This window comes from Apteryx mantelli, chromosome 16 (assembly GCF_036417845.1).
Source record: "Apteryx mantelli isolate bAptMan1 chromosome 16, bAptMan1.hap1, whole genome shotgun sequence".
Classification (NCBI taxonomy): domain Eukaryota; kingdom Metazoa; phylum Chordata; class Aves; order Apterygiformes; family Apterygidae; genus Apteryx; species Apteryx mantelli.
Genome location: NC_089993.1, coordinates 3,835,466 through 3,854,810, shown reverse-complemented (window position 1 = coordinate 3,854,810; position 19,345 = coordinate 3,835,466). Strand labels below are relative to the sequence as shown.

Sequence of the window (19,345 nt, the reverse complement as noted above, 5' to 3'; positions counted from 1 at the left end):
TATCTCCCTTATTATGGCAGTGATTTAACAGGATCAGCTAAACAGATAGCTTGAGTTTTGTTATTTTTTATGGCTAATCCTATTTTTGATTCAATAACAGAAGTGCTTCCACTCAGATTAGGTGCATTTTATTTAAATATCCTTGAAAGTGTATGGTCATATGTACTCCAGGCTGTTTGGAACAGGGACAGCATCTTCTTCATTGAAAACACGACCAAAGTGGGGGGAAGTGAAAGAGAGGGCGTTGTGGTTTTTGTTACGTCTTACTTAGTTTGTTCTTTTTCATCATTCGTACCCATCTAACTTTTGCTAACTTTCTGTCTTTTCAAACTTCTGTTCATTTTGTTTTCATTGTATATATATACGTCTTAGCCATTATCCAACATCAGTAGATATAGTTGTTTCTAAATAGCCAGTTTCTGCTCCTCTGTTTCTTTTCAGATTACGTTTCTCCTGTGGCCACCTTCAGTAGAAATTCTAGTTTTTTTTTTTTTTTTAATTTGTGATTTCTGTCATTAGCAACTGCAAAGAGGTGTTCAGCTGCTATTTTCAAATATTATTGTGAAAGTCAAAATGTTTGCAGAAACCAGAAAGAACAAAATTTGGGATTTTTTTTTTTTTTAAATATAACCAGCATACTGCAACTTTTAAGTTACCAGAAGTATTTATGCCAATTCATGCCATAGGCCTGCTGAAGATGCTTAGCTGAAGGTCTTGTACTTTCAGGCTCTTGGAGTTTTCCTCCTCCTTTTACAAAATGGATAATTCTTTCTGATTCGGAAAAAGTAGGACTCTGATTTAACATCAGTCGAAGCCTAGGGTTTTTTTTTCCTCGATCAAATATCATCGTTACCGGATTAAGTGGGCCATTTCTTGTTGCCAGGGAAACTTCTGTGCTGAGTTCAGTTCATGTAAACAGAACTTTCCAAAAATAATCTCCTGATTAATTAGGTCTATGCAAAATGGATTAAGCCTACCATTTTACATTAATCCTTTTAAACATTTTTTAATGTTAAGTTGTATGTAATAAGTCATTTTAAAAACATTCTCGATCCCCTACTATAAAACATATATGCTGTTGGTCTTAATAAATCCGGTAACTGTGAGAATGTTCAAACACGGAATATGAGTTTTCTCAGATTGGGAGGTGGAATCCAAACTTCTTTTACTTTATCATCTTACATGAAGCCCCTTTTAAATAGTAATATTGGAAATCTGCTGCTTTGGTTTTATGTTGGTGCAAACTCAGCCGTGGGGAGCTGGGAGTTTCGCCCAGCTCTGGGTAGTGATTTTTACTGTGTTGCACAATGCTGGTGTTCTCATCTGTCATGCAAACTAGGCGCTGCGTTAACAAGAAGTGTCTAACGAAGATACGGTGATTAGATGTAGAAACTTGTCACACAGACTTCCGATACAGCTGGGCACGAGCTGAACATACCCAAGGAGCAATGCAGAAGGCTCTGCTCCGAGTTATGGCGCTGTGTAAGGCTGCCTGCTTGCAAACGCTGGGCACTGATGCAGCTTCTCATTTCCCACCCTCTTTCTGCAGCTTAGGTGTGCAGCTGAGATCTCCACGGGTGGCCTTCGGGCTCTTTGCCTGCTGAGATTGCCTAGGAGCAGATACCTAGCATAGTTCCAGCTTTCTTTAAAAAAAAAAAAAAAAAAAAAAAAAAAAGAATGAAAGTGTTGGGCATTTTTGTATTATTACATTCTATTTCATTACACAGGAATCCTTTTCATAGAAGTTACAGGTTTGCTTTTTCTTAGAACTTGAGTATGTATATTTGGCAAACACTGTACAGTTTGAGCTTTGAAGCTGGCTTTACTACAGCCCCTATAAAAATATCATGCTTCGTTCATTGTAATCTGCATGTGGTTGTGTCTTTTAAAAGAAAACTAGTAGTATGAGAGGTGGTAAGAGTACAAAATATTTAAACTTAATCTCATTGGAGATGCCCTCACAGAATTCTCTCTTTTTAGGTTTTTGTTTCCAAGAAGGATTATTTATCCCTAAGATTATAAACCTTTTGAAGTCTAAGAAACAAGTGCTCAGGTGCTAATCATGGCTGTACTTACAAAAGGTCTCTTTAGAAGTACGGATTGGAGTCTCGGGGAAATATGAACCTTTTCCCTAGAAGTTACTTGCCTTATAACCCTTTATCCTTTTTTTTTTTCCCCTTCCCCCTTGGGTCAGTTTCCTGTTTAACTATTTTTTTAATTTGTTTGCTTCTTTCATCTCCCGCTTTCCAGTCTTACTTGATTCTTGGAAAACAGAGATATCATTTGTGCTACAGAGACACAGGCCTCGTGGGAAACAGATTATGTGCTTGACTGTGTTTAGTCAACTGAACTGGGACCTTCATCTCTGAGACAGATGACTATTGAGATGGAGCGGAGTTGGCACTGTGTGGCTGGTTGGCATCAGAAATGCTGCCTTCTCCCTAATTTGGTAGTTTTTATTTCTTCTGTTTATTGTCTCGCTGGCAATCTGGGTGGTTCTTCCTACACCCTTAGACCATCGCAACTCCAGCACAATATCAGCATACTCTGATGAGCTTCCATGGAGGAAGAAAGTCAGTTCAACCACGCTAAAAAAAGCTTACAAAATTCATACTGTAAGATGTTATTAGAAATTTTCTTACAATCTTCTGTGCCAGTTGTCACTCCTATATATCATTGTTGGATGAGGGAGAGAGGACACTGAAGAATGAAGGAAAGAAAAGGGGACTCAAGCTGATGTCTTGTCATGCCTTTGGAGCATCCTATAATGTTTTTTTATATATTGGCCATGGCCAAAATGTTTGAAGGATATAAAATAAATACGCCATACTCATGGTTGAAGTTCTCTGATTGTCTTCTAGAGCTTCAATCTAGGAATGTTATGTGTGGTTGGTCTTGCATCTCAAGGGAAAATACCTTCCTTCTGCTATATTGTGCCAGGGAGTTTGGACTTCTAACAAGCCTCTTTGCCAGGAGTTAAAAAATAAAATAAAATAAAAGAGTAATATGAAAAAACAAGACAGGCACAGGTTAGTTCTGTAGGATCTTTCAGCTTCTTCATCTGCTTGGATTTGATCTCGTGTGCATTTCTGTGTCTTTTGCTTAGCGTTGATAACAGCAGAGTAATTGAATCAAATTGTTGCTCAGGTACTACAAGTTTCAAGGTGGGAACAGCACTTGGAAAAAAGCTAGCACATTTCAGATTCTACATCAGTTTTAAAAATAGCAAAAGTTAGTCGACTGTAGATAACAAGTGGACTCAGTTGCTTGAAAATGAAAGGAGGTCTGTAACGTCAGATGTTCTCAAGTCTCAGATTAGGACTACGTAGGAGAGAGGGTGACAGACTATCTGAGAAATAAATTACATAAGCAAGCACGACCTTACTCTGGGGCCATTGTGCCCAAAGCATTTAGTGCTGTGTAAGTTCAGTTCTTTCAGCTCTTTGACGCCTACCAGGGAAAGAAAATGTTTGCAGAACAGCAGCACCATAGATGTCAGAGCCAACATGAGAAAAGTGTTCTTTCGTAAATCTCTTACAACTAATGTAAACTCAAAAAATGTTCTATTTTTGTTCAGGCTGGGTGGGGAATAGAAACAATGTTTTAATAATTGAGGCATCTTTTATGTTTTTCGTGCACCTGGCACTGGAAGATAAGGTGAAAGAGCGCGTAAACACCCTCCAGTAGATGCTGCCTCCTGGTTCATTAGTTCTAATAAGCTAGTTTCATTACTTGCCAGTGCCTTTGGTGATGATTCTGGTGATTTCAGATGTTCTGTAGCAGAAGTGAATTTAAGCTATCCATTTCCTCAGGAACCCTTTTTTATTTCTGCAGCCTGGATCATTAAATGAATGGTCCCAGCTGAGTTACTGAGTTATTTTAGTGTCTTTGAAATAACAAGAAAGTGTTGTTTTCTAAGATGGAAAATGATTTTTCTAACAAGTTGTCACTTTTATCATCCTGGGCTTTGTTTTGAACGATGGAGCTCTGTCTAAGACATAAATATCCCACAGCCACGCATCCCATAAGTTCGTGCCTCTGGAGCAGCAGTTAACCTTTACTATTCACTGGCTTATACTACAATTATCTATAGTCATCTGTGATTATAGTTGTTAAATTCCTGAAGGGATTTTCCTGAAAATAGTGTTTTCCTGAAAATATAAAAGTTTGCTCCGTCATGTTTTTGTAAAATATTTCCTCTGCCTGAGCAAGTGATGTGGACAGAGGGTATCAGTACCACAGTAAGTAAGAGCAAAGAAATGCTGCGGGAGCTTCGAAACCAAGGTAGCCAAGCCTCGGTGTCACTGGAGGCGGAAACCACAGAACGGTGGAGTCTGAACAAATTACAGCTGAATAAACTGCTGCTCGTATGTCTTTTCTCTCTAGCCTCATGAAAGACTACTTCTTTAAACCGCCTATTAACAAGCTGAGCCTGAACTTCTTAGATCAGGATTTGGAGATGGCCTACAGGACGAGCTATCAGGAAGAGGTATGTTTCTCCTGGAGTTGGTTTCCTTCTGTAATCTGTCTAAGCAACTATCTGTACTTGTACTCATGCTGTTTTTAACACATTTCATTGCAGTTGATGACAAGGGTCAAGAAATGACAAATGTGATTTATTGCTTGATACTGTTGCCTCTGAAAAGTCTCCTCCTTTCAGTTGACCTATCATGCACCAATGCCCTGAGTCTAGTCCAGTTTTTGGGCTGGGAATGCATTTTTGCAATCCACCAAGATACACAAGAACAAATTTTACTTACTTCACCTACATTATCTCCATTTTCAGGTTTATGTTTTAATGCTCTAGGCAGGCCAGAGAACCAGGCTAAGACTAAAGTAAAGGATCAAATGCCACTTGCCTCCTCATCAAATATCCTGACTTTGACGCTGGTAACTTTGAACGTCATAAATTTCATACGTGTGTGGCATTCAGAACAGATGTTTCACAACACTGTGTGCAGTAAGGAACTTGGCACCTTTAGGATTCTGCATTATTTGAGCATAAAAAATCCTGAATTTCCTTGAGGAGAGGAGACTTCTGTGAACCTTTATGAACTTTCCATGTCAGCTGATATTTCTGCCTGTTTGACATGAACTAGCAAGATGCAAGTTTGTATATAGCAACGTTAGGTGTCAGCATGAACTGGGGCTGCATTTCCACAAGGAGCTGCAAAGTAGCTACCAAAAGAGGGCAATTGCTCTCCCCTCCCTGCTCCTTCCAATGGCTCTGGTGCTTATCAGACCCTTCCTTGCTGTGAGCCAGTTCATTTTACTAACTTACATAAAATATTAATCTGTTTTTTTTTTTTCATTTGGGGCTATTTTTTTCTTCTGTTTGGGTTTTTTTTTTGTTTTTTTTCCTTCCCTTCTCTCTTAGTGTTGAACCAGCAGCTCACAGAGAGCCTGACAAGTGCCAGAGCCAGCACAAGATAAGTGGCTGGGAACAGGGAGGGGAGAGAGACCTTCCCTTTCAGTAGTGGTGAACTATCAGTTCAGATCGTCCATCGTGCAGAATCACACCCTGATAAACGTAGGTGTTGATTCCCTCTTCCTCCCCATGTGCCCTGCATCTGAGGATATCTGCCGTGGTTCCAGGCAGCATTATCGTGGTGTCCTTAGCAATGGTCCCTTTTTGCTTGTTTTCCAGTTTTTACAAATGAGACCTAACTTTTTTCTTTTTTTTTTTTAACAAAGGTAGGGATAGCTGTGCTGCAGTTTAATTCATGCAGTGTGTTCGGGAACCCCGTGTTCATCGTGCAGCACTTTGTATCAGTGGTATCTCTCTGAATAAACCTCGTGTAGCAACAGCAGGAGAAACTTCCTGGGAGATACATTCACATTTATTAAATTACATCCGCAGCAGTATATTACATCTGCTCATGTCCTAAATTGAGTGCAATAAGAGAACAAAACAAGCGTTGTTTTAGTACTTTTCGACTGCTTTATAAATCATTGTTTAGAGTGTGCTGGAAATTAATACCATAATATATGTGTGGGTCTGTGTATATATGTGTGTACGCACACACACGATTGCCTGCACAATTTGCACACAATATACAGAAAACAGAAAATCAAGTTCTTTCCAACTGAAAGGTCAGAAAGAAAGGTAGTAGTATTCAAGCGTATGCAGACTGACCTATTAATGTGGGTACATAGGAAATTCATGGAAGAAAGGAGCAGGAATGAGGTCTGTCCATTTTGGTGGTGGTAAACTGCTAATTTGGCCTGGCTGCATTATGAAAACCTACCTGGAAATGGAAATCTTCTCTTTGTAATAGTAACTCTACAGTATTTGGGCAAAACCTGTTAAAGCCTCAATATTAGCATGTACTGATCCAGAACCAAAAAAAGTGAAATGGTCTTCAACAGTGCCGGAGACACGCTTGTTTAATTGCCTTGCAGTAAATTGTTGCTAAAAGTGTCTTCCAGCACCAGCGAATTCGCTGTAATTACATTGTGTCAGCTGCATACTTGGTTTGTGATCACTGTCTTTCAGCAGCTGCCCTTTCTGAGAGCTGGCTTAGCCTGTTCTTGTTTGGAATTTAACTACTTAACTACTACTTAATGCTCAGCGTTAAGGCAGCCTTAACACTGTCACTTTTGGATACAGTGCTGCTGTCCTTAATTCAATTTTATGTAACTGGCTGTGTGGACTAAAGGGATTCTGCTACAGCTCAGACTAAAAGGTGATTTTGCACTGAAATGGTGCTAGCTGAATGCGTTAGGTTGCAGGGAGGTGCAAATGAGAAACAAGTTCCTTTTCCAATGTTGCTGAGTGCAGATAGTGCTCTGAGGAGCAAAAGAAATTTCCAAATGAACCCATAGTACAAGACCGTCGGATTCAAACTGGGCTACCTCTTGGCAATATTGATAACATACTTTGCATTTTTCTTTGGAACTTGCTTTCTGCTCTCCAGTGTCTGAGATGACTAAATTTAAAACTGGAAGTGTTAAGACTGCAAAGGAGAAGAGCTGCAAGCTCTGTTTAGATCATCTGAAATAGGAGCTTAAGATTCTTTTAAGCCCAAACTGTCATAGTCTCTTCCTCCGTTCCCCCCCACCACCCCATACACACAGAAACACACAAACACAGCAAGTTGCACATTCTTGCCTCCTCCCTTGGGCAGACATAAACACTCATAAGACTGGGCTTATTGGAGTAAGCCAGGACGTGGAGCTTGTGATCTGGTTTTCAGCTGGATTGGCCCTCAAACCAGCTCCCTCCACAGCTGCACGAACACTAGGGCCAGCACAGAATGCAAGGGGAATGGGGGAATGCGTGGTAAGGGGGTCGGGAAAAGCAGAACTTGATGTCCTGGGCCTACATCGATTGAAATTGCAGAGCGTCCTGATCGTTTCTTTTAATCTTGGCTGAAAGAGAGACGTGACCTCTGCTGCGTGCAAGTCGTTGTCCCTGCAGACTGATGTTTGGAGGGTTTTCTGAACGAGCCATTGGAACCAGAATTTTTTTATTATTATTATTAGAAAATCTATTGCTATTTTAAATAAAAATCTATGAAGAAAACTTCTTTTAGCTTTCCCTGTTAGTGGTTATGGTTTTTATGTTTCTTTGCATAGCACAGGTAATTTTTGTATGGCTTATTTCTGTATTATCACATCCTGTAAAAAATGTTAGTGGACTTTAAAAAGTAATAATAATAAAAAATCACCCCAGACCCAGAACAGTGTTGCCGGTGCTTTTTCTCAATAGCAACTCTTCTCAGGGAACTGATAGTCAGGGAACTACCTCTTTGGTTTTGGGGAGGGATTTTGTTTGTTTTTTAACACAATGTTTACATTGAATTAATGAAGTGGCAAAATGCTCTGCATTGCTTTACTAGTTTTTGTGATCTGCTGTTTATGATATGGTTGAATTCAGCATAGGAGCATTTACTCTTGCTCATCCGTTCCCTCCATCCTGTATTCCCCATAGGTTATAAGGAATGCTCCAGTGAAGACGTTCGCCAGTGCTACCTTCAGCTCGCTCTTGGACGTGTTCCTTTCCACCACAGTCTTCCTAATACTCTCCATCACGTGTTTCTTGAAACATGGGATGGTCTCTTCCCCTCCACCACCGGCAGCAGTCGTGGTGTTCGTCATCGCCATCCTGCTGGAAGTGCTGTCCCTCGTCATCTCAATTAGGTAAATAAAGCGAAAGAAAGTCTTGAAATAGCAATGTGAATTGAAGTGGTGGTTGGCTTGAGAAACTTTTGTTTCCCAGCATCCCAGGAACTCGCTCTAACAATCTGTAATATTTGGGGAATAATGTTAGCGAAGCCAAGAAAGCTTGCGGCAGATCTGGTGCAAGGAGAGAGTCTAGCTAACTGAGGGGAAGAAATGTGACTCTGATAAAGGCTACCTATGGAGGCAAAATCTGCACATCATGTCTGCCCCAGCTCGTTGTTCCTCTTGGTGCCACACACAGCTCACTGTCTTCACCCTACACAGAGCCATCAGAATGAGGGAACTCGAGCAGAAAACTTCTCTCTGTCCTTCAGAAGAAATCAAAAGGAAAAATTCCCCCCATTTAAAGTGTTAGGGAAAAGTACATCATTCTGGTGTTAAAATTGAATTTTTTATCAGAAATGCAAAGAGCAGTCCTTTTCTGGGGAGAAAAAAAAAAAAAAAAGTAAAAATTGAATTGCATCTGTCCAGAATTAGTTTTCTTAATGATTTCTATTTCAACTTTCATGGGCTTAATATTCGACATAGTTTTTCTGTTTGACACGTAATTGAAGTTAAACGTTTCCCCTGAGCCCTCAGCTCTGTGACAGTCATCTGCTGCTTGAGATGGGTCACTAGTTTGCCTCTGCAGAAGGGACTGCTTCTCGGGACGGCACTTGGCAGAGCCCCTTTGCAGTTGGCAGCGAAGGATTCTCGGTCCCTGAGTTCCTAACCGCGTGCCTGCGACGCCTGTGGCCGTACCTCTGCTGTGCCCTTGGAGGTAGGGCTTGGCTGCAAATGCAGAGATTTGATAATTAACAGCGATTTTTCATTCCGGATTTATACCCAGTCACCTGCAGTGTGCGTGTCCTGGACCTCTAAGACCCTTTCGGTCTCACCCCATCGTTTTTAGTCTGAAGACTGGTGACTGTGCAGTTCCTACCTAATGTGGGCTTTTCCCCCAGACCTCGCTGGAGATATTAATACACTCAAATTTAGTAGAAGACTGCAGTTGTACACGCTTTTGGTAAGACTCCTGTGGGTGTGTTGCCTGATTTATATAGATACCACACATAACTTGTTATTAAGCCAGATGATAGACTCAGTAATAAGTTGTCTGTCTCTCTATGCTTGTGAGAGCAATTTTCTTCCACCTCCCAACCCCCATTTTACTGCAGTTCCTTCTGTCACAAGAGCAGGTAATAACGGTGGTGTTTGGAAATGTATCTCCTCGCCGTAGTTCTGCAAACCTGTAAGGTATGTGTAAATTAAAATGCTTTTCTAATTACAAGTCAGAACAATTCTGCTGATGATTCAGGAGAAAGAATAGATGGCGCTTCACATTATTATTCTGAATTTTGAGGGTCAGCTAAAAAATACTAAATTACTACTTCAGTCACTGAAGTAAGCTTTTAACTCAAATGTGCATTCAAAAGTATGCAAGTGTATTTGCACAAATACAAAGCTGGAGTTTTGGAGTAGAGAGAACATTTTTGAAGAGCGGAAATGCTTTTAAAGGTAGTATTTCTTAGCAGATGTATTTGATTATTACAAATTGAATAGTATGGTGCTTCTGGATTTTTTAGAAAAACGGGAAACTCGGAAAGTTAAGTGTTAAGACCTTTACTGGGAGATGCTTAAACTTCCAATATATCCTAGATATCCTAAGCTGGATTAACTGTTGCTCTGTGCGCTCTCTTGCACCAGCTCAGCGAGGCATTATCGCCTTTACAGAGCCATGTCGGTGCTCTGTCTCAGCAAAACAAGGTGAAACTTTTTTGTCAGCTTAATGTGTTGAGACAGTTCTTCTGCTTTCCTACTCCGCCACCTGATACAACCGCACCGAGCAGTTGGGTTGGGACAGGCAGTCATGCAGCTGCATCCTTGAGTTTGTTCCGCTCTGAGCAGCTCAACCGGCACTTTGTAGCAAAGCTGATTTCTGCTGTGCAGCTATGTTTAGAGAAAATTAATGTTCTTTCACCTTGCAGGCACCTTATCAAAATACCCAGTTTTAGTATTTTTCAATTTATTTTTCTTTCTTTTTTTTTTCAATGATGCGTGCTACTATCTTTGCATTTACCTTTTCTTTTTCCACATGGTTATCAAAAATTAATGCTATAATCTGAGAAATGTTTATAAGTAGGTAGGTAAGCTTTTACTTCAGTGCTCTTCTGTAATTGCTGGTTCAGGGGTTTCTTAAGGAGAAGGAGAGAAAATGCTGTTTTCAATATGTTATTTATGTAATCAGGAGTTTGCAAAGCAGTTTTGTCTTTCTGGATTGTGTGTGGCTGCAGAGAGGTTTAGATTCATTGCACCACTATGTCGCTGAGAGCCATGCTCTCTGATAGTGAGCCTGGAGCATTGCCAAGGTGAATTTAAGTGGCTCGATAATGTTTTCTTAACAGTATTTGGTTTTGCCACTAATATTTCTAATATTTGTATGAGACTACAGCTTAAAGCCTGAATTTTACTTTCTAAACCAGCCTGGATGCCTCATTTAAAGTCAGTAGGATTTACAAACTAAGGTTACTCCTAAGTCTCAAATATTTTTGAAAATTTTAATCATTCTTTCATGCTTTATTCTGATTTGAAAAAACAAGTTGAGAAGCCTCTTATTTTGGAGAACACCTGTAGACAACCATCAAAACTTAGGTAGTCCCATCTAGCGTAATAATAATAGATTTTCAATAAACAATGTGTTGACAGCAAGAAAGACTGGCTTTATCCTAAAGGACACTCGAAGGAAGTTTAGGCAGGTAGGAAACGTTGCAATTCCTGCACAGCTACTACCACCGCGGGTGACCTATGGTTACCAGCACGGCCTGCGTTCATCAGAGTCTGGGATGACTGGGAATCTCAAGACCCCACAAATTCTCATGGTTAGTCTGGGAAAAAGCATTGCTGGATGGCATAAATGATCACTGCCCTTCTCTGCCCTCCATCAGACTTGCAGTTGAGGAGCGTGGACATAGGAATCGAGTTCCTCCTGGGGCCCCGGTCATGCTCTTAGCCTGAGGCAAGCGTGAGATGTGGCCTTCCTTTCTTTTGGTGGGGGAGAAGCGTCTCCAAGTCACTCGGTATTTACTACAAAGTTACAAGAAGTTGATTCTCAGAACCTTACTAGTGCAGACTCACATTCGTGATCTTTCCTCTGGTAAATGCGATGTAATTTGTATTTGGTTTACCTCTGACCATTGCATCTAACACTGACCTAAATCTCTAAAGTGCAAAAAAGGATCATCTCAGATCTGAGTAGATCTTACCCAGGATACTTTCCTAAAAAGAGCCTCGTACCACTCACAGTAAAAGAACACTCTTTGTAGATGAAAGTCTCAGCAGCTCTTTAGTAGACTCCCAGTTTTAAATGTGATGGGTTTATTTTGCGGGACTTCGGTTAGTGGGAACTGGTATTTGTGTTGGGTTTTGGTTTGGGGACTTTTTTTCTTTTTGGATTAATGCTATGTATTTATTTTATGGTAAATAAATATGCTTTCGGGCCACTCCTGTCTCTGCACCACATGGCACGCATTTATGTACACGCGTAACAGCCTTCCCCTTCCCCACTCTGTGCTAATGAAGAAAGGTCTTGCCATAAGTGTGCTTAGTTGGCTACATTAAATTCAAACTGTTTAAGTCGTACACTATTTTGTATATCCCCAGGCCATGGCTTTACAGACTGTTCTGTTTTTCCACTATTTAAGTATAGCGAAGGTCAGCATTAGGAGGACAGACATACTGTTATGCCCTTGTTCCATCTCGCTTCCATGGAGCAAAGCAAAAAGCTTCTTTTGAGGACTATTTGGCATACCAGCATATACCAGCTCACTTTGACCACTAGTTATACACAGGCAGAGCGCAGAACTTCCCGTGCAGAAATGTCATCCCAAATGACAATCCCAGAATACCACAGAGATATCTGAAGGGTGGAGATTGGACTACAATGCTGGGCACAATCCCAGAATTTCAGGAAAGGATTATTTTGGGACCAGAAAATTCTTGCCTAAGTTGCTCATTGTATTTTCATTATCGTGATGCGAAACACCCTCTCTTTAAATCAGTCTAACTTCTAATTAAATCCAGTAGTCAAATGAGGAAGTACTCACTGCAGCTCTTGTGGCTGAGACCTTTAGTCCAGCTCAAATAATGGGAGAGGTGAAACTGTAACTGTCTATAAAATAAGAAATAAGTTAGAACTTTTAAGTCTAATATAGTTGAAGTCCTAATGGGGCAAAGCTTAGAAGGGAGAAGCATATTTTGTTTCCTCTCTGAAGTGTCTGATAATAACTTACTGGAGTATCTATAAATGAAGCTCCCACTATTATCACAAGTGCCACTCTTAAATTAATTATTATAAAGCTGCATGCAAAAGATGGTGCTTAATTTGTAAGCATGTGGAATATGTCCTCTCCAGACCTGTGACTAAAACGCAAAGAATGTCCATGTGCCCACTTGAAATATGACTGCTTTGACTTTCATGAGTTTAGTTGAAGTGTAAGAGCTCTTAAAGTTCAGGTATTATAAAAATGTCTTGGGAAATGTCAATGACCATATGATAAGGTGCGAGATTTCACTTGGGATCCTTAGGAATGCTTCTGCAAGGATACAGGTAAAAGATATCTGCCCAGGATTTTTAACTAGGTAGTCTGGCATCTAGTTCTTGCTCTGGAGTAAAACTTGTTAGAAGGAAGAGCGTTAAATAAAATGCATTGCTTTTGATGGCATCCTTCAGTAGAGATTGCTTGCTGAAGCTAGAGCTAAATGAAGCATCTCTGTTAACAACGTGACTTATATAGTGTATTGATGCAAGGGAAGACAGTGTATTCTCTTTGCTTTTATTTATTTCTAACATCTGTGGCTTTGGTATTTAATATCCCACCAAATTGTTGCTATGCCAAAAGCTTTTGATTTGAAATATGGGAATTGATTTTAAACTGCCAGTAAATACAGAAATGACGGTAACATTCTCCATTCTCCATTAATCATTTATGTCAAAGTTACTAATTTGAACTACAGCTTGTGTAAACATCTTAGATGCTTTAGCATTTAAGCCCTGTTGAGCTACCCACTGACACTGCATTATTTACTGACGCTGCCCTGTAGCCATTAAATCTGTCTGCAGCTCTCACTGCTGTCTGGATTTAATGCGGTTCTTGCTTCCTGTGATGGGAGAGTTGCTGCCGTATTCGCAGCCTTTTGCTGTTTTGTGAAGGATGGGATTTCAGTCATTTCAGCTCTGGAGTGCAGAGTCTTGCAATAAATCCTGGACTGAAAAGAAGTCAGTGCAAGAAGGTAAACATTATCACTGAGAAATGTGGAGTTGTTCTGGAATTTGTGCTAGCTTTTTCAAACACTCAGCTGCCTAAATAAAGAAGTGTCCTCATCACAGGATTAACTGATCAGGTTTGCTGATGGATTTGTTGCTATAGTTCCCGAAAGAATTTGTCCTGGCATGGAGGCTTGGCAAAAAAAAAACTTTCTGCACCATCTAGTCCCTGTGTAGGTTGGGGTGAGAGACATGAGTTGCACTGGGTATCTGTCACACTTTGCATGCCCCAGAACTGCTTTCTGTGCCAGCCTACATGAGAATGACATGAAAGATCACACCGAGCGTGGGCAGAGAGGTGTCACTGGTTTGCATTTGCAGCAGGGATTTGAGCTATCCTGTCTGCTCATGCAGCTGGCGTGGCAGAGCTGCGGTATGTCACTTAGCCCAGGGCATTCTGTACTGGAGCCTGACTTCTGGCTCATTTCTCACGGTTTAGCCATGGAAATGCTAATCCTAATTCATACGCTTTAGGAGAATTCAATTTTGTTTTTAGCAGCATGAACTTGGGTGGCATTTTCAGAAGTACTCGATACTGGACTAACTTGGCTGAGGCAGCTACGTTAGGACAGTATATAACGCTTAAGAAAACCCTGTTCTTACTCTGTATAACTTTTGAATTTATTTTATTTTGCTTTATGTACAGGTTTTCTATTTCTATGCTGTGTTAGAAATTCCTTCTTAGGATATAATATAGCTTTTTTTTTTTCTTGATTTAAATGCCAATCCATTAAGCTAGGAGCTAAGAAATCTGTTAGCACCCTCTTGTGGGCCACTGTTGTATTACAGTGTCTTCCAAGCTGTTACCCAAATTTGTCTTTTCCCATACATTTAAATATAATTCCCAGATTAAAAAAAAGGGGGGGGGAGATAAGTATTATTAAACTAGGACTGAAAGACAAGAAGAGTTCTTGAAGCTTCCAAAGAAAGCTGGAGGTCGCAAGATTCACAGAAGTCTAGACCTGAGAATTAAAATAACGTTCACAAACTTATGCATTTTTGGAAGGGATGGAAATAGTGACAAATTTAAGCTAAGCAACTTTAAATTTGCCCTGTTTTGTATTAGGTTTTTATCTGGCATTATAGTTTGTATTTTAGACAAAAGTATTAAAGAAAATCTTAAAAATGAGTGGTTGATTTTGTGTACTAGGGAATGATTTGGGCGACTCTGAAGTATGTGATTTCCTATTCCCTGTGTGTTCTATACAGAAAATACATTCTCCAATACATTGTCCATTTGGACGAATACAGTGTCCAAAAAATAGTGATTATTTACTATCTGAGCTCTGGTGTAGTTCACCGTTACAACGTCTGTGCTTTGTAGCAGTATAGATGAACTTCACTGATCACTCCTGCCCCTGGAGCGTTAAAGTAAACTTTCTCTTTCAAGTCCATTAGGGAAGTCGTAGAAAGGCAGGAATCCTCTGATAAAGCAATGAGAAGCCTGGGCACATTCTGGTAATTATAGTCATCCGCAATGAAATCACTTTGTAGGAAGTTCACTGCATGACACTACCTTATTATGTCTTAATAAAAATAATAAGAAACTTGAACAGAAGCTGCAATTTTTCCAGCGTGAGTAATGTTTCGGAGGATTAGTTTCCATAGATAAATAACGGTTTATATGTGGCGTCCTCAAGCATTAAGCACGCTTTGGCCTTTGCTTATTCATTTTAACAATTAGAAAGGCTCTCGTATAAGAAATATGTCCTTTAAATTGCTCTCGAGAACTCTTCTCTGTCTGGCTCCTGCAGCACTTCGCAGGTTTGGGCCTCCCTTTTACCAGCAGCTTGAGGCAAGAACCATTTCTTCCCAGCTGCCTTGTGCCAAGCCAGCTGGGATGCTGTGCTAGATACCACCAGGCGAGTGGAGGAGCGTGCGAGCTGCCAGCTGGCCTCCCCGAGCGCTCCTCGCAGCCGCGTCTCGCACGCCGACGGCTGCGGACGCTGCCAGCTCGCGACCCACACTCTCCTCCAGTGCCCTGGCGAGAGGGAACGGAGTCTGATTTCAACTGGGAGCTTCCGTCAGGTTGGTTGTGACTGGGAGAACTGGTTTCCATTATAATGTTAAAAATGCGTGCATTTGGACTGCCTCTGGATGGATAATCTGTTAGTAGGATGTACAGCCCCGCTTTTCAAATGTTTGCGATATTACTTTAACCAAGCTCTTTAACTCCCACCCCATTTAGGGCTAAATATTTATGAATGGGGAGATGTCTTTCGTGCGCTTGCCTTCCAAGTGACTGAAATTGTGCTTTCAGTTTGTTTCCTCAAAACCCACCACCCCACGGGCCCCCCTTTTGTCACACCCCCTTACTGTAGCAAGCAAATGGTCCTCTTTCAGCAAGCGTGGATTGTTTCCCAAAATCGTCAACAGGTCGTGCGTTGTCTGCTATGCGGCGGTTGTTCATACAGCTTGAATGAAGGGTTCAAAGTTCCATTATTACAGGTAAATGTAGACGTATGAAGCGATGCGCTAAAATTAATGCATAGGTCTGTGCTGTGATTTGTTGCAGAATGGCATTCTTTCTGGAGGAGGTAATGGCTTGCACGAAGCGTCTCCTGGAGGTGATATCTGGCTGGCTGCCTCGACATTTTTTTGGTGCAATCCTAGTTTCTCTCCCAGCTCTTGCAGTTTTTTCACACTTCACCTCTGATTTTGAAACAAATATACATGTAAGTTGTAGAACTCTGTTTCATAATTTAACATTTTTGGATCTAACAAAGATTGTTGCTGGCCTGCCTTCTTCCTTTACGTCCCTCATGTTCTGCATCTGTTTGATACAGATCTCTTAGAGAAGTGGGTTTTTTTGTGTATGATGAAATATATAGTTTCTTATGTAAATAGGCACTTCCTTTTTTGAAAACTCTCATTTGAAAAGGGATATTTATATACCTATAAATGCCTCCATACATACATGTATTTTTTCTCAGAACAAACAGTTCTTCAAGTGCTTTTTCTAGATACTGTAAATAGTGTATCTTGGATTTTTTTTTCATTGCATTTATTATGATTTTTGAGTTAGAATTTGTACTCTGAGATGCTTTGTATACTTAAAAAGTATACTTATATACTTAAAATGCTTATTAGTAAATCTCAACAGCAAGAACAGTATTAGCAGTGGATCTTTTTTCTTTGCAGTGTTAGATGGAGAAACTCAAAGCAGGGAGAGAGCTCTCAGTACATAGAAATGATTGAGTTTACAAAAAGGAGCAATATAACTAAGAGAACTCCTGCAGTTAGGAAATCCAGCGTGGGCTACAGGTTTCTGGGCATTTGATGCTCAAGCCAGTGTCTCCTGGATGACTGGCTTTTTGGAGCTAGAGACGTACTCTTGCTCCTAGAGACATTACGTTCTCAGAACAGTGTCCTGTTCGTGTCTTTGCCCTATTTGGAGTCAGATGGCATTTTCCAGCCGGATTAGACTGACAGAAATGGGTGTTTTGGGGAGGGTGGGCGGTTGTCTTTTGTTTTCTTTTTTCTCTAATGTAGCACAGTGTATGACCATTCCTTTCCAGGATCTTCTGAGAATGCTATTTCACAAATCTCTTGCTATTTCAGGCCCCTGGGTGTAGGTAATGACCAGATCTTCTTCATTCTTTCTATCACACATTACCGGTGCACAGTTTATTTTTGGGTGTTGGGAAGCGTTCGGTCCGTGGGAATGTGCGGACCAGATGTTTTGTGGTCCTTCCTGATTTAAACATATATTCCACAATTTTCACAATCAGAGAGGACTGGATTTGAGGTTCTCTGGCATGCCATGTTAAGATCATTTTACAACTTCTACCCTTTGTGAACTTAACTGAAGTTAAATATTTTAAACCTTTATAAATTTCTTAATTTAATAATAGCCTTCCTCCCTCATGACCACCAGTTAACTGATTGTAGGAGTGTTTTCCTCACACTGAAGGGAGCTGAAAACCTTCAGATGTGTCCAATTTCTTTGTTCATTTTATATAATATCATTTACCACCATTCTTTATTATGTCTCCAAGCATTTAAAAATAAAGTAGGAAGAACCACTATAGAAGTGTATCTCAATATCTCTTCACATCAGGTTATTAGTCCAAATGCTTCAGTAAGATGGTGGTGTTCATCACAAAACTGAGAATGAACTTCGCTTTCTTTCCTCTTGCAGGTCCTCCAGAGTCGTGGGGTTGTTGGCTCACTCTCCAAGAGATGTCCCAACTCGTCTTGTGCTCAGTGATGTTTCAACAATCATGGAGCTCTAGGAAATGGAACCAGTCTATAGAGGGTCAGGTAAGTGTCATATTTTACTATGACATGGTTTTGCAAAGTTTTTTTTTAATTCATGGCATTTTATACCTCCCTGGATATAAATAATTAAAAACAAAAATAACAACAACAACAATGAAAAAAACTTTCCAAAGCCATGCATACATAGTAAAACACAGCACTTACTGACCCTCTGTAGGCTGGCTTCATGCTGGGGCATCACTTGGAGTGAGAACCAGTGCTCTGCCACTTTAGGAGACCTGAAATGGGGGAAAAAAAGTAAGTTTAAATTATGTTTTTTTATGGACACTTCTGAAATTCATTTTATCCATTTATGAGTCATTAATTAAAACTGTGCTTGTGGTTTAAAATGGTAAATTATGTAAGTTTTTTTTTTTCTCATAGATAAATTGTTTCTACCTCTGAATCACATGCTTATTTGTTATGCTACAGGATTTCTAATTTTCGGTTTCTCTACTCCAGCTGTAAAAGAAATACAAAATGGAAGAGAGGGAGAATGATCATTTTGATGCTGTAAAATCCAGTATGTAGCTAAAACAGAACAGAGCTCTATAATGCAGTTGTGGAGTCTCTGTTTTAGCTTGGATTGTCATTGACATTCTTGATACAATCAGAATTTGCACATCAGCTTGAGAGTTTTGTCTACTGCACCATTGTATCTCAGGGAGATTAAGACATTCTGGGGAATATATCTGTTCTGCACTTCCTTTTATTTATCCAGTAAAGATTTGGAAGGGGAAGGTTTTCTGAGATAGGAATTTGGGACAGATTTTAAGGCTGGGCAGTTACACAAAGTTTCTAGGGTGAATGTGTTCCACATTTTCTATCAAATGGTGTTTGGATGTCCAATTTAAAACAGTTAGAGAGGAGGTTAGCGTGAATGTTTACCCTCTTTTTTTTTAATCGGAAGAGGCACTGAGCTTTTTGCAAAGGTAAGATGAAAGTATTGAAAGTACAATAGTTGTGCAATGCGGTCATACAAAACTCCAGCTAGTGAAAACTGTGACAAACTATCTATGCTGCAAGTTTTCTTCTTCTTTGAAAGGAAGACCTCCAGCTTGAAGTGCTGTCTCCTGAAACTCACAGAGTATGTGGGATTGTTTAATGTGCATTTTATACAGAGGAAATTAGGTCCTTCTCTTTCATGTCACGTGTTCCTTTATTTAAGGTGGCATTTATGTACAGAAGGGCTCCAGTCACCAAGAAGACGCTAACTTGCACTCTCTCTCTTTGTTGCAGTATACCATGTTTATGTGTTGTGCGATTCTGATCACCATTGTCCAGTACTGTAACTTCTGTCAGCTTAGCTCCTGGATGAGATCTCTATTGGCAACTGTAGTAGGAGCAGTGCTTCTCATTCTGCTCTACGTCTCCTTGTGTCCAGACAGGTAAGCATCATACCTTAGCACTCACAGACCATGTTTTGGTTTTATTTGTTTTCTTCATCTGCCAAGTGAGAGTCCAACACGTGACTTTTTTTTTTATCTACCATGAATTTCTCCAGTATCTCAAACTTCAAAAATTGATTTGGGAGGAGATCTGCTTTATTCAAGGATTTCAGGGTGATATCTGAGGGGTCCTTTCCTGTAATCTGTTCTG

General features: G+C 40.2%; 1 protein-coding gene across 4 annotated transcripts in view; it reads left to right on the top strand.

Moving 5' to 3' along the window:
- Positions 1–19,345, top strand: part of ADCY9 (adenylate cyclase 9) — a 97,498-nt gene that overhangs the window by 57,248 nt on the left and 20,905 nt on the right. For all 4 annotated transcript variants that reach the window (XM_067306141.1, XM_067306140.1, XM_067306139.1 and 1 more), the window contains 4 exons: positions 4,387–4,489; positions 7,934–8,142; positions 16,002–16,161; positions 18,986–19,134. In XM_067306141.1, the coding sequence (XP_067162242.1) occupies positions 4,387–4,489; positions 7,934–8,142; positions 16,002–16,161; positions 18,986–19,134 (621 nt within the window). The remainder of the gene's footprint in view (positions 1–4,386; positions 4,490–7,933; positions 8,143–16,001; positions 16,162–18,985; positions 19,135–19,345) is intronic.